Raw genomic sequence first — 16,307 nt, 5'->3', positions numbered from 1 at the left:
TAACACTTATATCCCTAACATTATAAACTCGTGAACTCCCGCTCACGTAAACTCAAACTCGATAGGAATCCCTATTATACAAACTAACATCTAAATTGGGTAAGGAATCAAAGATTCCTCATCATCCTCGGTGGTGGGTCAAGAATGATCGCCACCTAAGTTTTGGTAGGTGTCATTTACTCTTCATTTTACTTATTTGCCATCCATCTTATGTGACCTATATGTATATATGTATATATATACATATGTACATATATATTTTTTGGAAAAAATGTTTAATATTTTCAAATAAAATGCAATGATGTTAACTATTATAATATTATATCAACGAGATGTAAACAAATTTTTACCAGAACAATAATTGAAATATTTATAAAGTATTACAAGTTATTTTTCCCAAATATGCATACCATATTACCTCTGGTTGGATTCTTCAAAGAATATATATATATATATATATATTCAAAGATAATAACATACTTATATCAGACTTTTTTCTTAATAAATTTTGATTTACTGTACAATAAAGTCAAGAAAGTCATAGCTGAAACACAAGTATTCTCTACAAATTAGCTGACCCATAAAAGAAGAAGAATACAACTACAAGAAAAATCCATACATATAATTTTTTTCCTCCAATTTCCACATTGATGCCAATATCCAAAAACTTAGCAAACATCCAAACGTCTATACCCATACATACAAACAGATAGACATGTATGTATATATATATATCCCAATATACTTAATAATTTTACATTCTATGTAGCTTTCCACAATCAGATTACCCATTTACATTCTATTACTTGATGACCAGTAGAAATGATCCGTGAACGAGAAAAAACTGTTCGGTTGCTGCAGCTGTACGCGTTAAAACTATCATCAACCAGTTCTAAGTTAGCAGAAACCGGTAAAAGTTCCATACTCGGTTCCTGGAAAACCAAACTGCTGCATGTTCCAATCACCAGCAGTACCAGAACCATGCTGCTTATCTGGTGACATTGTGTAGGTGTTGAAGAGAGTGGTGGAAGGATCCACTCTATAGGCTCCGCCAAACGAGCCCATCTCTTGAGCAACGTAACCAGAGGTTCCGGAGCCATAATTTCTGGCGAATGAGCTTAGGTACGTTGGAGTTTGATGTGCATACAAGCCTTCCAAATGCTGAAGAGATGGTTGCAAATTCAAGGCAGTCTCTGACGTTGGAGCAACCTTCCGGGCTTGAGCCTTGAGGAAAGGAGCTGGGATATTATGTTTCTGGTCTACAGAATCATTCCCGATAGTCTTCTGCTTTTCTAGCTCCAAAATGTAATTTTCGAGCTCCTCTGGCGAACAGTGTGATTCGAGCCTGTGATCTATGATGCATTTGATGATGGCTCTCACAGTCTCTATTTCTCTTTCGATTGCCTGCTTCTGTGAGCAGGTTCAAAACTCAATATTTAAATTGTTTATCCCGGTTCTCTATATTCATATATAAAAAAATCCAAGTGTTCAAGGAATATATGCATGCTTTAAATTTTCGTTCCATAATTCTCAGACAAAATCATGACAACTGATCATCTTTATGAAATATCAAAACCCATTTGTGTGTATAGAGCATGTAAAAATTATAAGTAGAAGTAAGAAATTACCATCGTGAGACGAGATTTTTTCCCCTTGTATATTCTCTTCTTGTTGTACCTCCAGTAAGCTTTTAGGATACGAGCTGGTGGGAACTCGGAGAATAGCTCAAATGCACAAATATATTCCATGGCCTCCAGCATCAGAGGCTTTTTAAGAAGATTCTCAATGAGAACTGCGTGACATAAACAAACATTGCAGGATTATACAGAAAAAGAATAAAGCCATAAACCCCAAAAGCAAAAGACAATGCAGGTTTAATTACACATCTTAAAGGAGAAAAGAAAATCGGGAACATAATCAGGCTTCATTGGCTGAAACACCTAAGATAACCAGATGGGCGGAATAATGCCCGGTGGTAAGAAAATAATTCTCATAAACTCAATTATGAGCAGGGAAAAATGGCTTAAAGAAGAGTCTAATTTTCAAACTGATAAAGAATTATGGGCAAATATTCCTTCTTCTTCCTGGGTAACTTTTCAAATGTATCATTAAATACTAAAACACCAATTATGTTTGAAGAGAGTCGGTATTCATCTTTCTCCCCAAGCCATAAAATCTGAACACCAAAGTTGAGAATCTCTCAATCAAGGAGAGGCATCATGGGAACTATATATGTCTTAGTCAGGAATAAAATATGTGAAGGAAATATATACATATATATATACCCAATGATTGACCAAATGCAATGAAGAGGTACATTGTCAAGGTTTGAAAGAACAAAAAGGAAGAAAACAAATTGTATCATCAAGAACAGGGTGAATTCTTAAAAACTAATTGCATTGAAAGAAGAATCATAACAAGAATTAGAGCCTTAAAGGAGGAAAATAATTGGGGAAAAGGAAGTTGTGTCTTAAAAACGAACATACAAATACAAAGAAAAGATTTAGTCAAATACAATTTTAACCTATTAATTCATGACAACCCCAAGTATCAAATCACCATATTAGAAACACAAAACGATCATGAAATATCTAAGAACCAACAATGTCATAAAACTATCTAACTACAAAAGTTCTTAGACATCAAATTAAGGTGAGTGCATTCGGAAAACGAATACAGGTTGCCTGGAAAATGCTCAGAAAAAATAAACCAATATATAGAAGATCAATGACCTTAATAGGGTACAAGATATGTACAATCCAGAAAATTAAGCCAATTATGTATTTTGCAGGGGAACATGAAGAGAAAAGGAGGGACTCACTAGGAATCTTGTCTTCCAAACCGAGTGCCAGGCATAAGTCAGGGGACTGCTTATGCTCACTTGCCCTGACCAAGAATCCAACAAGCTCATAAGCATCAAAAGCAGACACCAGTCTATACGTTACTATAAACTGCAAGAGGCCATAAACCGTGACAGCAGTAGGGTATTTCTGTGCCACTTTTTCTTTCCAGTCAATTGCCAACTTCAAAGCTTCTTCACTCACAGAAGGTTCAATCTGGAGAGAGACTGTCATTAACTGTTCTAACAAAAGAATGCAACTCCTTCTTACATTAGGCAATGGCAAGCCCTTAAAGTAATCATTTGATCGATGAAATCCTGGCAGCACATCCAAAACAAGCTTTGCAGGATCTGGGGCCAATTCAAGAGCATCAGAAACTGCACTGCACATAAAATCATGCTCCTCCGTGTGCTGACAAAGAAACGATACTAAACCCCTCCCATCCATACCAATACAGAAGGACTTAAGCTCAGGCCAACAACTTAATGATGAAGAAGCCATATACCTATCAAGTTTCACTTGTGAAGGAAGTTGGTTGTCTAAACTCAAATCTTCTATTAGAGATTGCTCAATCTTTTCTTGGGAAAGAAGGCTGCTACCACTTTCTGATCAGTAAATATAAGATCAAACATTTGGTGAACGTTGATTATATCCATAAGCATGCTTTTAGCATCAAAACAAATCAAAATTCACCTTCTATGAACTACAAAAACTTTAAACAACTAACACAATGAGAAATATGTCCAGTTTTTTTTTTTTTAAATAAAAAAGTGAGATAAGTATTAACTACAAGAACCAAGGGAGTGCAAAACCCATATACAAAAGAATTTAGAATTCACTTAGCATATCAATTAAGTAACAAAAATTCTCAAAAGGACTACAAGTTTTGTTTCATAATCAATACACCAAGGGATTGAAACCATCTCTCTCTAATTCTGTCAATGCCTTCTTCCACTCCCTCAAAAGCTTTTATGTTAATCTCTTTTCAAATAACCCAAAAAATAGCAAATATTATGAGACCCAAAATCTTATTCTGACCCATAATACCCTTCCAAGCCCAAATTTCATCCTTGACCGTCCTGGCCAACACCCAACTGTACCCTAATATCCCAGAAGCCATAGACCATTAGTTATATGCAATAGGACACTGAAGAAGAATGTGATCACAAGAATTTATATATATCAGACTTGTTAATTTATAAATAATAGATTGGTCAATTTTCTATTAGCTTAAACTTTTGATATAATCTGTTCTAACTTAATATTTAACAAGAATTGAAGGTTTCAGGTTGAAAAATGGGTTATTACCTGTGGTTTTATCTACTAGGCCAAGGGCACGGCGCAATTCAGGAGCTTGCTTATGGTGAGAAACACTCTCAAAAAGACTCCTGATTTCCATCAAATCAAATTCACAAACCAATCCATAAACACCCAAAAGCATTAAAAACCCTAAAACTTCAACACCATTATCCTCCTCCTCATCTCCCTCTCCCATCTTACTCTTCCATTCTTTTGCCAACCTTGTTCCCCTTTTCCTAAGCCCTTTCCCAATCTTGGGTTTCACTCTCATCAACTGTTCCAACAAAAGCACAGTACTCCTTCTCACAATGCCCTTTTCAATCTGCAAAGAAAACCCTTTTGAAATAGCATCCAAAACCAGTATTGCTGGATCAGCTGACACTTGTAATGCACAGTAGACCTCATCGGCAATCTCCTCTAGCTCATTCTCGTGATCATTTAAGAACAGTAACATTCTTTCTCCACCTCTACAATCAATCAACTTCAGACCCAGCTCCTTCGATCGTAGATTTACTTCGTTTTCTCTAACCTCAAGTTTTTTAAGCCGATCAATGATCTCCTCTTCTTTGGATTTGAGTTCTTTCAAGCAGGTTTGCATGGTGGATTTGATTGAGAAAGAGAGGTTCTCAAGCTCTTTCCATTTGAGACCAAGTGATTGATCAGGACGGAGTTGCTCCAATGTCTTCCTCAGCTCTTGTCTCTTCGATTCTAAAAGCTTCAAATCACTTGAGATTTGATCCAGTGACAACATGTTTTCCCCGAACGAGAATCAGAGAAAAAGAAAAAAGAAAAAGAACCCAGAAGAGGAAGAAAGGAAGAGAATTTGAAATGTTGAAGAATTGGGAAAAATGAAATCGACAAAACCCAGGGCGTGGAACTGTTAAAGAACTTTCCTCGAGAACTTCAGTAGTAAGGAAGAAGCAGAGAGAGACAGTGTTGTGGAAACTTTCTCAGGAAGCAAACAGGGGTCAATACAATTAACATGAGTCAAGAGTGGCACTTTATCCAAAAGAAAAAAAAAACGAAAGTGGAGATTCCTGAATTTTTCCACAGAAACTGTTGGATTATAACTGTTAATCAAAATGTGATAAAGGAAGAACATGTGGTTTTGGGAAGATAGAAAAAGCCTCTGCTTGATCATTTACTGTTAATCATCTAAACAGTGAGGGCCTGCTCGGGAGAGAGGGACTGATGGAGAAGGGATGGAAATCAGAAAAAGAAAAAAAAAAAAAAAAGTAGAAGGGGAAAGAATTTTATTTTTGTTTAATAAAATAATAAAAATGAATTAATATTTTATTTATTTTTATGATTATTGTTTAAGATATTAACAAATAATTTTAATTAAAAAAATTATAAATTTTTTTTTATAAATATATAAATTTTAGCATAAAGCAATATATAATAAATTAAGCCAAAATTATTTAAAAGAGAAAAAAAGAAAACCTTTTTATTCTTATTTATTATTATTTTTCATTTTAGATTAATTAAATTTTTTATGAATTACTAATAACTCTACTTTTTGTAAATAAATTAATTAATAGTTTTTATTTTTTTTTCCTTTAAATTTACTTTACACATCTATTTAATATTAATTATATATTTTTAATGACGGTTATAATAAAATTATAGACAGATAATATTTAATTTAATTTACCATTTAACATTTAATTATTTTTTTTTGAAGATTATAAGTTAATAATAGTTAAATATATAATATTTAATTTAATAAAATTAAATATTTAATTTATTAATAATCTTAATTAAATTTTAAAAAATTTACGATAATTTACAATAATTAATATATAATATTTAATTAAATAAAATTAAAAATTATATTAAGATAATAATAATCACATAATTCCCATTGCTTTGTTATGGATCTCACATTATACATGCTGAATAAACTGAAAAAAAGAGGTGAGTATGGATTATAGTTAGTGAGATATATAAGTTTTTACCCAAAAGAATCAGACTTCTCTGAATCATCCAGACTACTTCAGAACTAATTGCTTAAAAACCCATTCACAATCTCGGTACCTAAACTTCAAGCAGAGATCGATAATAGGTCCTTACCCCCAGACGGATCGAGAACGGGAGTTCCTGTTAAAGACAAGTCTGATTCTACAAGCTTGGAGATTCGGGACAGATCCACAAACATGTAGAGATTCTCACATCAAAATGTGTTCGTAGAGAAAAACACGAATATGAATACAAACTACCCTCACTTCTCTGCCAAAGTGCACGTCAAGCTTTTATACGAACCACGAAGGAACCTGTTTAATGCAAAAAAAGATTCGCAGAAACATACAATGTCAGGTGTATTATGCAGATAAAAGTGTTAAGAGGTATATAAGTCCTAAATGTAGAACAAAGATTAAAGATGAAAAGAACAATAAATTAAACACGAGTTCATCATAACTGTCAAAACTATACTTGATATCAAGTGAGAAAGAGATTGCACAATTTTGTATGTTGTCTGCCAAGCTTCTTTTTTTTTTTCACTATTCTTCTCAACCTTCAGAAACTGATGAATGCAATGCTTTTTATATATATATATACACACATAACTCATTAACACAGTCCAGTACAGCCTTCTTAAGTTTCACAAATGTCTCCTATTTTCCTCTATAATTCTAATACAGAGAACATCATAATATCGATCCCTTTGTTTGTACCCATTCAGTGATATTTGTTGTATTTATATAGTATCATCAAAATAGTGAGTCCTTTTCAAATGGATAATGGCATTCTTGTCATCCTTCGTTCAAAACACTCACAGATTTAGTAACTTAGTACCCCCAATCAAAAACATAATTTAATCCTATGAACATATGTGAAGCTAACTATATAGACAGTTATACAGCCTAAGAAACAATAACGAACATCAAAAGGCAAAACAGTACTAATAATGCTTTAGTTATACATAATATGGAGCTGGTAATTTGAAAATAAGAAATGAATACAAAGATTACTTGATAAAATTAAAAACTAAGGAATATAAAAGGAATGTGGAAATTAAAAACAATCAACTTTGGGGAAAACAAGAAACTCACAAGTCATGACTACAGGAAAAGTACTATATGAAACTGGTCAGAACAATACTATAAAAGGTTATTAAGGCAATTCAGGAAGAAGCAAACTATAGAATCAAGCTTTGCTAGGAAGATTATGACCAAGCCATCGATAAAATAAAACTCTAAATTGTTACCCACTGCAAGTCAGACGGACAATCTCAAAGTAATGGATAAGGAATTTTTATAATGGTATGGTCGAAATGAGCTTCACTAAACATCATGAACTATAAAAGCACATGGTATTCAAGATCAGGCAACTAATCAGAATCTAAAAATATAAATAATAATGTTGAACGGTCCCCCATAACTTATGATTCCATGCTTCATAACATAACCAATTAGTAACCAAATGAGCATAGACTCAAAAGTGCGGAGCATTCAAGAGTGGGCAACTCACATGCAGGAAGGTTTGAAATATCAGCAGAAACTGCACAAGGAATGCCCAAATTTGAAAGAGCTCCCCTTATGATTCCACATGGAAAATAGAGGTACATGCTTATAGCTTGTGCTGCCTTGTTTTCAGCCATAGCCGCAGGATCCTCAGTTTCCTTTTCAGATAATGGATCCATGGACATGTGGGCAAGCCAGCGAAACCGATTGTCTTGCAATACAAAGGTACCCTAAAGATAAAAAATATGAAATCACTTCTTTGAACTCAAATCACTGAATTAAGTAACCAGTAAATTTTTAGCTCTATAAGAACTTACTCTATGATTTGTCTTCAAATTATCTATCTGCTTTTTAAAGAGTTCAGACCAGAAATCCTTGCAGATGAACTTAATTGCTTCTAGATGATCACCAAATCGCGGCCTTTCCATGGTATATCTAACAACCGCGAAAACTTAAATTCTCACATCAGATTATAATATTATCAAGTAATATCAACATGTCAAACCCTATTCTCAAATCTTAAACAACAATTATTACTCCCAAAAAAATCACAATACGACAATTCCAAGTCCGTAACTTATTGCCTAGCACCTGATAACCAAAGCAATGAACATGATTTCCATGAAAATAATTTTCCAATTACGCTTAGAAAAATAACTTCATTAATCAAAATTTTAGGGTAGATATTTCCTTTCTAGGATAATAGAACTGAAACACAAGCTTCTCTTCCCGAAAATTGGAAGGTAAAAGAAAATCAAGCTAAAACAGAATACCTAGATGAAATAATCCCCCTTTTTTCCCTACTTGCCTAACTTTCTCAGCAACCAAACACATACTGAAACGACAAAACGAATATAAAATACTAAATAAAAAAGCAAAATTCGCAATCACCAATGATCAATCAAGTTATCCTCCACAGCAGATCTAAAGATTATTTCTTAAATTAAGTAAATAACACGAGACGGAAACGCATCGACCAGTATGTACAATAAGAGAAGAATCAACGAAGATTGAAAATTGGAATTGACGTTGATTTGATCGGGTCCATGAGAGAGTACCTTTCGGAGAGCTGATGACCGACCTGATAGCCAATGGCCTCGATCCGTCGAGCAGCGAGCTCAGGCTTATTAGCATAAAACCGATTGCAATATGTCGAAACCATTTCGGTGAGTAGACTATCCACACAGCTCTCTGATACCTCTCTCCCCATTCTCTCTCTCTCTCTCTCTCTCTCTCTCTCTCTCGCTCTCTCACTCTGGTTTTCTTAGAAATGGAATAATGACGATGAAGTGGGAAAATAAAGCAATGTATTTTATCTAAATGTTTATATTTATATTTTCAAATTTAAATAATTTATTATATTTTTAGAATTAATAATGTTTTATTATTTTTTAATAAAAAATACTAAATTAAATTTTAACTTGTTATAATTATTCAATTATGAAAATCTATATATTCTGAAAGGTTTATGTAACGTATCATAACTTAAAAAAAATAAATTATAAATAAAAAATAAAATAATAACGTTAGGGTTTATATTATTTATACAATAATTTAAAATAATTAATAGGATTACGGGAATGAACCTTTTAAAAGAACAATGAAAAAATCAAAGAAATAACTGGAAAGTAAACAATTTAACATCCTATACGCAACTCTCTTGTAGATCGGAATCTGAATCTTAATTTTTCTTGATCTGAAATGATTAATGAAAGAGTGAGTTACATTATCCCAATAAGAATGTTATACAAAAATGAAGGTTGGTAAAAATTATAAAAATAACTAATAGAGCTCTTAATTTAAGTAAATTAATTTATCATAAATAAAATCATTTATTGTACACTTACCGTAACGAAATTTTCAAAACTGACTTATGAAGGCGATAACACAACGATATCATGATCTCATATTCAATTAATCAAAATAACAACTTTCTCTTTTAATCAGCCTATTAGTATTTATGAGGGTGTATATGGATATCCATGCTATAAGTGAACCCTTATTCAATATTTTCAATTAACTGGTCATCCCTATACCCTGTCCAGTATTAGCGCTGAAAATACCATCCTTCAATACCCCGTTCGACATGAGAGTCAAACGAATCATCCACATACTCCATCCAGTATGAGCGCCAAAACACTAATTCTCGATATCTCATCAAGTATGAGGCAACGTTTACGGTAAGGGTCCCTATGTACCTGATCCGTCCACCATCTCCTATGATATCCAGTAAGATTACCATTCATTAATTCAGTTAATCAAGTAATTTTTCGTTTACATTTAATTGTTCAATTTTTTAATTTAACTGTAAACCATATAAAATAAGCAATACATGTATCAAGGGACACAAACGAATCATCATACTAATTCTAATATATTTTCATACATTCGAAATTGTAAAATCATTCAATCAGTTAAAATAAGATAAACAATGATAAATAACCAATTCTGCCTCCATTAGTAACATGTAATTAATTATCAAAATTTTTTAAATTACACAAAATATTATATTATTTATAATTAAATTTCAATTCCATAATAGGTAATAAAGTGATGGATTCTTACTTGAATCGATATCCAAAACGTTAAGCTTTCAGCTACATTGACTGGCGGTCTCCAGGTTCTTTGAATTTTCTTTCGGGGATTAAAATACGTTCTAAATATTAAGAAATACCCCAAAAATTCAAAATCAGTGTTAGAAACATTTTTCAGTCAATTTTGAGATTCTGGCACGGCGCCACTGCCTACGGCAGTGGTTTGCCCCGAGCTGGCCGTTTTCGGTCAGTTTCGGTCGGTTTTGTATTCATTTCTGTAAAAAAACATATTAAGAGGTTTCGATTGGTTGAAAAAAGTAAAAAAAAATAGAGGCTTACCGGGGGTGAAGTTTTCCGGTGCGGTGGCTCTGGCGACTCATCTTCACGGTTGGGCATTTTTCTTCGGTCAACCTGTGGGAAACAAAGTGGTAAATACAATGGTGAAAAAATTACATGAAATAAGAATCGGAAAGAGCCTCATCGGATGTGATTTTTTATTTTTTCCGTGGCGGTGCCACCAGTCTTTACCCGCAGTTTCTAGCTCATCTGCCAATTCTTTTGCTCTGATTTGGCCATGGAGGTGTTCAAAATCGAATTTCGAGCAAATAAAATTTTTTTTACCTCTTTTGGCGGTCAGAGGTGGCTCCAGCATGATGGCAGGCGACAGTCGGCTCCCTTCCCAACGACTAGTTCTTCTTCTCCAGCGGGAAGAGGGGGGAGGGCTGGTGGCTAGAGTTATAGTTTGATATGAAGTGAAATATTTATATCCGTCTCCTTTTAATCTATACTGTTTATCGCGTTTGATTTGAACCGTCCGATCGTATTTAAATAGAAAATAAATATGAACAGTTCATCGCGATTTGATCTGGACGGTATGATCGCGTTTAAAGAGAGAATGAATTTGAACTGTTTATCGCGTTTAATCGCGATCATCCGATCGCGTCTGAGGAGTGAATAAATCTGGATCGTCCACGCGCGCGAAAACAAATCTTGACCGTTTGATTGTGTGGAAAATTTTTGTTTTCAATTTCATTATACACATATTTTTCTTAATTTTTTATATTAAATAAAAATTTATATAATTAAAAAATTAAATTTTATACATTAATTTTAACTTTTTTAAAAATTAATTTAGGATATTGGAGCTTATTTCACTCAATACGAACTAAACTAAACTTATTGAAACTAGAACTTATAATTAATAATAGATATTGTAATTTGGGATATTTATATATTGTAACTCGGAATATATTATATACTTTTATTCACTTATTTATTTTTTATGTGAAATAATTGTATTTTAATATATTTTTTTAATATATTAAAATAATATTAGAAACAAAAAAAATTATTGAATCCTCATCAATTGGATTTATAGAGAAATAATAAAAATGGTTTAAAGGTGGATATAATTGAATTGGTATTTATATATAAATTGTGATATATTTGTCACATCATTATTTTTATAATAATGGTCTATATTATAAATTATAGTAAATATTAAGAGGGTATTTGATATTTTTACTCAAATAATTAAGGAATGATTTTAATTAAATTTTAAAACTAATTATATACTTTTAATTTTAATTAAAAAAAATTTAAATTGAAATTCTTAACTTTAATATAATTTTTCATCAATATGTAAAAATTCTCTGAAAATGGTAAGAAAAATGGGGCATGAAAATTTCAGGGATGATGATATAATGCTGATAAGAGGAGAGCTATTCAGAGCAATAACAAGAACAACTCACAATTTTAAGACCACAAAAACCAGTCTAACCCAAAATACACAAACAAGTAATCTCCATTTATTCAAAGAGTTTCTAGTCACCGAGTTTACTGCCAAAAACCGGTAAGGCAGCATGTGATCCGCGGGCTTTTCAACTGATTCTAATATTTCTGGAAATGATTCTTCAACCTTGGAGACCGATGACTCCTGCAGAGAAAGATAATGGTGATTAGCATTCCCACATTCGCAAAAATATTGAATAATTCAGGCTGGACGTCTTGTTAAAGGATGAGAATCGATCCAAAACCAGGTGTATATCGGTATCATGGCAAAGATCAAATGAAACTGAATATGTAGCTGATACGTTGCAGGAGAATCAATTTCTAATCAGTTTAAAATTTTTCGAAGTTAATGAAGGTTTTTCTTCTTTCATATAATGAGAAATGTTAATAGACTAGAAAAATCCACGGGAGTGGTTAACTTAATGATACGAACAATTCGTGATCAGACATATGATAAAGGTTATGCTAGATTATTGCTTATGATTGCTTATAATCAAGTAAAATAGAGGATCCCGACATATTTCAAACTATATTTCAGATTAAGGTTATAATTCGAAGAAATGAATTTTTGGTTTCAGCTAGAAATCCATATTTATTGTAACTATAAAATGATGAAGAATGAAACTTTTTTTCCGAAATGATAAAATTTTGAGTTTCTACAGGAAACGAAGTGGAAATAAGGGATCCCATGACTTTTTGATGGAATTTTAAATGAACTGACTCGAGTTCACTACAAATTGCCTAGTAACTAACTTATTCTTGTTTTATATTGTGATAGATCTCCGTCATCTCATCCTCGTCGTTAAATAACTGTAAATTTCTTAATGAATTTCACGAAGTTCATTTGTCCCAAACATAGTCTGATCAAAATTTAAGCAAGAAAAAATAAGTCTACTAACCACAAGCAACTCTGCCCCCAGCATTTCCAGTAGTCTTACTGAGCTCATGTCCCCCTGGATGCGGAAAAGAAAACAATATCAAAACACATAAATGATACGAAGGAAGAATATATTTTCGGGTCTCTGTCAATGATCAACCATAAAATTGGTCAAGCAATCACCCTACATGCACACAGATATATCTTAACATGGGAAGCAAAGTATAGAACAGCTTACAATGAGGATGTCAATATATATATATATATACTTAAGGTGGATTACCTTTGCCAAGATCATCAGGATCAGCGTGGACAACAACAGCCCTTCCAACAATGGAGTTTGGTCCAGTAAGAGGAATCTACAAGTATAGACAAATGCTTTAGAAGAAACTAGTGTTATGTGGTGGCATCGCAAGCCAAATAAGGATGGACAGAACATAAAGAAGAAACCAAAAGGAGATGAGATGAACCTGACTGTCGATAATTGAGAAGCTAACTTTGCCTGAACCAGAAATAAAAGTGTTAATAGCAAAATTATTAAACACCATTATACAAATAAAGAAAATATGATATTTTACAATGCAAAATATGATACTACTAATCAAGGCCTTTATCATCATTTTAGAATGAGTAAATGATCAAATTGCCGAAAAAAAGCTTACCATCATCACCAACATTTACATTTCCAAGGTCACCAGCATGACGGATGTCATCCTCTGGAGCACCATGTTCTTTGCCAGCAGGATTGAAATGAGGACCTGCAAACAGATTGATAAAAATATTGAACATAGAATTCCATGAAAGCAGAAATGCATAGTTAGAACCCTTGGTTATATCTCAACCGATTAATACTCTATAGTTGTTTCAATTCCCGTTCAATTCCTAGTCAGTTCCTAATTTTTCTTTTTGTATTAGTCGTCTTATGCAAGTTACCACCATCCCGCCTTTAATTCGCCTTGAATCTTTGACTGTGAAATTCAATTCCTACCTTTAGGGCATGGTTGAGTTTCCACAATCAAGAAATTTAAGGTGTGGTGCTGGCAACTCATACCCCAATATTTATTTATTTATTTTTTTGAAATGTAAAGTGTGTTATATTAATATAGGCACTAAGGGGGCGTCACCCATATATAATGTTTACAAGTCTATTAATATATTAACAAGTTTCGTAAATCCAAAGAAACGAGAGGATGACTCCGTAACAAAAAAATCAAGAATTTGAAACCATTTATTCTTTAAAATACCAAAACCATTAACATCTTCAACCCCCTCAAAAGTCTTCCTAATTCCTCTCATTCCAGACAACCCAAAACATAAAAACTCATACCCCACAAGTCATGTTCTAATATGTGACTAGTACCAGGAATGACCGAGGAAATGAATGGGAATGAACAAAATGAAACCTTAAGTAATTGCACTATACCAGTCGACATGCAGCCATTTGTTGTGTCACCAAGGGCATGAACATGGAAGCCGTGATGCCCCGGCTTTAGGCCAGAAATTTCACCAGTTACGGTGGTTGGGCCTGGAAAATAAAACAAAAGAAAAAAACTACTATTAGACAAGATAACAACCAGTAAAAAAGGTCAGGATAAACTTAATACAATTTTAGAATACCATCTGCTGCTTGGGTGAAGAAGATAGTTCCACTGACACCCTCACTGCTGCTAAGGACAGCTACAGCCTTCACCATTTTTGTATGTGATCTGGATAATAAAACTGTTAACTTGCATATATATATATATATATATATATATATATGTAGTCTCACAGCCATTCAATGTTTACATACGCATAACAAAATGAAATTAACTAATCCTAACTCGATGGTGGAACTGCAAGTGAATTATGCTCATCCAAAGAAAAAATACAGAATATGTCAAAGGCTAGAACAGCACAAGGATGAATGACCAGCTAGAGTAGCAGAGTCTACATATAAATATATATATATATATATATATGTATATCCACCAAATGGGAAATGTCCATTTTCTAATAATTAAAGAACAAAAAGAGTACATAATCAACATCTCTGCCCACTAAATAGGACTCTTTCATACCAGGAAGAATTAGGCAAAATACAACACATATTGATAGCCGAACAGATAGAAACGGGATTTGGTTTCAGAGTAAGATCTGCTTTCAGTTTCAGATTTCTAAATCTATATCAGACAATAAGTTCAAAAACCAAACTCCAAATATATTTAGTCAGATTTCTAATCGCAAACCAAATCAACCATGTAAATAAAAAAGTGTATACATATCGCTATATGAGATCTGAAAATAAATTGTCCAACCCACAAACAGAGAAGCACAAAATCATCATCATCATAACAGAACACATACCCTAAAAACACAATCCATCAATTAACAGCAAAACCAACATAACAAAAAATGAAAAAATATATAGCAAAAAGATAAAATTCTCAACGCAAAAGTGCACTTTTCACACAACAGAAACAAGATCTTCGATAGAGAAATATCAAAAGATCAAAACAGAAATCAAGTCATAAAAATCAACCCATTAGAACCCAGAAAAGATAAAGGAAGAACAGAAAGGAAACAAAAAAAACAAAAATGAAAATCTCCCAATAATTCCTGCATGATTGAAAGTGAGGGGGGAGGAAGAAAGATCAAGCAGATTATACCTCAGAACACCCCGTACGAATAACAAGTAGGGGGAGAGTGTGAATGAATGTGAAGGAAAAAGGGTTTTCACTAATTTATAGAAATGTGTGATTTTTCAATTAATTTTTCTAATATTTATCTCCATCACCTACCACCAATGCGGTGGCTGGCTGGTAAAATTTAATGTTTGGTAAACTGGAAAATCTGGAAAATGGGTTTTTTAATCTTTCAAGTGAAAAGAAAAGTAAGCGAGCTTGGCCATTTGGGTGGTGTGCAAGAAACAGAATACTGTAGATGGGCTTCTTCTTCGAGGATCAGACTGTCGGAGCCCGGTGCAAATGGGTTTCTGATTGTATAAGGAAAATCGATTCATTGGAAATGTGTGTGTGTGTGTGTGTGTGTGTATATATATATATATGTATTTTTAACTATATAATAATACTAATGACTATTCTTAAGTGTGAGGAAATATTTTAATTAATTTCTGTAACGTAACTTTTTACTAAATGTAGTAATTATGGCCTCCTTTTTTGACTGAGGAAAAGAAAATATAATATATATACACATATAATTATTGATTATAGTGATAATTATATTCGTGTGAAAGGATTTAACTTACAGCATTTAGCTTATATATCAAAATATTATGTCGTCATAAAAAAAAAATATATATACTACTATTATTTGATTAATCCGAATTTCAAGAAATTATAATCACTAATACAGTGTTATAGTGTTTTATATTTTTGACTTTTTAAAAAAATTACGAATTTAAATTTTATTAAAAACGTAAAATTTGAAATCTTATAAATATAATTGATTAAAATATTAGTAGAATTGTAGTGATAAAATTGAATCTAATATAAATATAATA

The 16,307-nt window shown here is 32.6% G+C and overlaps 3 protein-coding genes and 1 long non-coding RNA gene across 5 annotated transcripts; all 4 read right to left on the bottom strand.

Moving 5' to 3' along the window:
- Window positions 1-601: 601 nt before the first annotated feature.
- LOC110809643 (uncharacterized) lies at window positions 602-5,354 on the bottom strand. Its single transcript, XM_088223123.1, has 4 exons — window positions 4,149-5,354; window positions 2,822-3,445; window positions 1,629-1,792; window positions 602-1,410 (listed from the first exon to the last, which is right to left on the bottom strand). Exons 1-4 carry the CDS (start codon window positions 4,888-4,890, stop codon window positions 898-900), a joined length of 2,043 nt encoding a protein of 680 aa, XP_088079249.1. The 5' UTR covers window positions 4,891-5,354; the 3' UTR covers window positions 602-897.
- A 615-nt stretch (window positions 5,355-5,969) lies between these two features.
- On the bottom strand, window positions 5,970-8,900 carry LOC110809622 (Transport protein particle (TRAPP) component). Its single transcript, XM_088223487.1, has 4 exons — window positions 8,662-8,900; window positions 7,921-8,038; window positions 7,611-7,833; window positions 5,970-6,412 (listed from the first exon to the last, which is right to left on the bottom strand). The coding sequence occupies exons 1-4, from the start codon at window positions 8,811-8,813 to the stop codon at window positions 6,384-6,386; spliced, it is 522 nt and encodes a 173-aa protein (XP_088079613.1). The 5' UTR covers window positions 8,814-8,900; the 3' UTR covers window positions 5,970-6,383.
- A 291-nt stretch (window positions 8,901-9,191) lies between these two features.
- LOC148253621 (uncharacterized) lies at window positions 9,192-11,164 on the bottom strand. Its single transcript, XR_015821621.1, has 3 exons — window positions 10,477-11,164; window positions 10,169-10,259; window positions 9,192-9,820 (listed from the first exon to the last, which is right to left on the bottom strand). It is a non-coding gene; the product is annotated as an uncharacterized LOC148253621 (long non-coding RNA).
- A 644-nt stretch (window positions 11,165-11,808) lies between these two features.
- CSD1 (copper/zinc superoxide dismutase 1) lies at window positions 11,809-15,754 on the bottom strand. 2 transcript variants are annotated; one of them, XM_088222256.1, is made up of 8 exons: window positions 15,454-15,754; window positions 14,423-14,511; window positions 14,229-14,330; window positions 13,468-13,563; window positions 13,276-13,307; window positions 13,089-13,164; window positions 12,828-12,881; window positions 11,809-12,073 (listed from the first exon to the last, which is right to left on the bottom strand). In XM_088222256.1, exons 2-8 carry the CDS (start codon window positions 14,496-14,498, stop codon window positions 12,051-12,053), a joined length of 459 nt encoding a protein of 152 aa, XP_088078382.1. In that variant the 5' UTR covers window positions 14,499-14,511; window positions 15,454-15,754; the 3' UTR covers window positions 11,809-12,050. The 2 variants fall into 2 exon arrangements, with proteins under 2 accessions (XP_088078382.1, XP_088078383.1); XM_088222257.1 differs by lacking the exon at window positions 15,454-15,754 and having other exon boundaries at window positions 14,423-14,524.
- Window positions 15,755-16,307: the final 553 nt, after the last annotated feature.

This window comes from Carica papaya, chromosome 6, assembly GCF_054855325.1.
Source record: "Carica papaya isolate Zhongbai chromosome 6, ASM5485532v1, whole genome shotgun sequence".
In the NCBI taxonomy this organism is placed as follows: Eukaryota; Viridiplantae; Streptophyta; class Magnoliopsida; order Brassicales; family Caricaceae; genus Carica; species Carica papaya.
The sequence above is the reverse complement of the archived record's forward strand: the minus strand, read 5'-3'. Positions and strand labels throughout refer to the sequence as shown.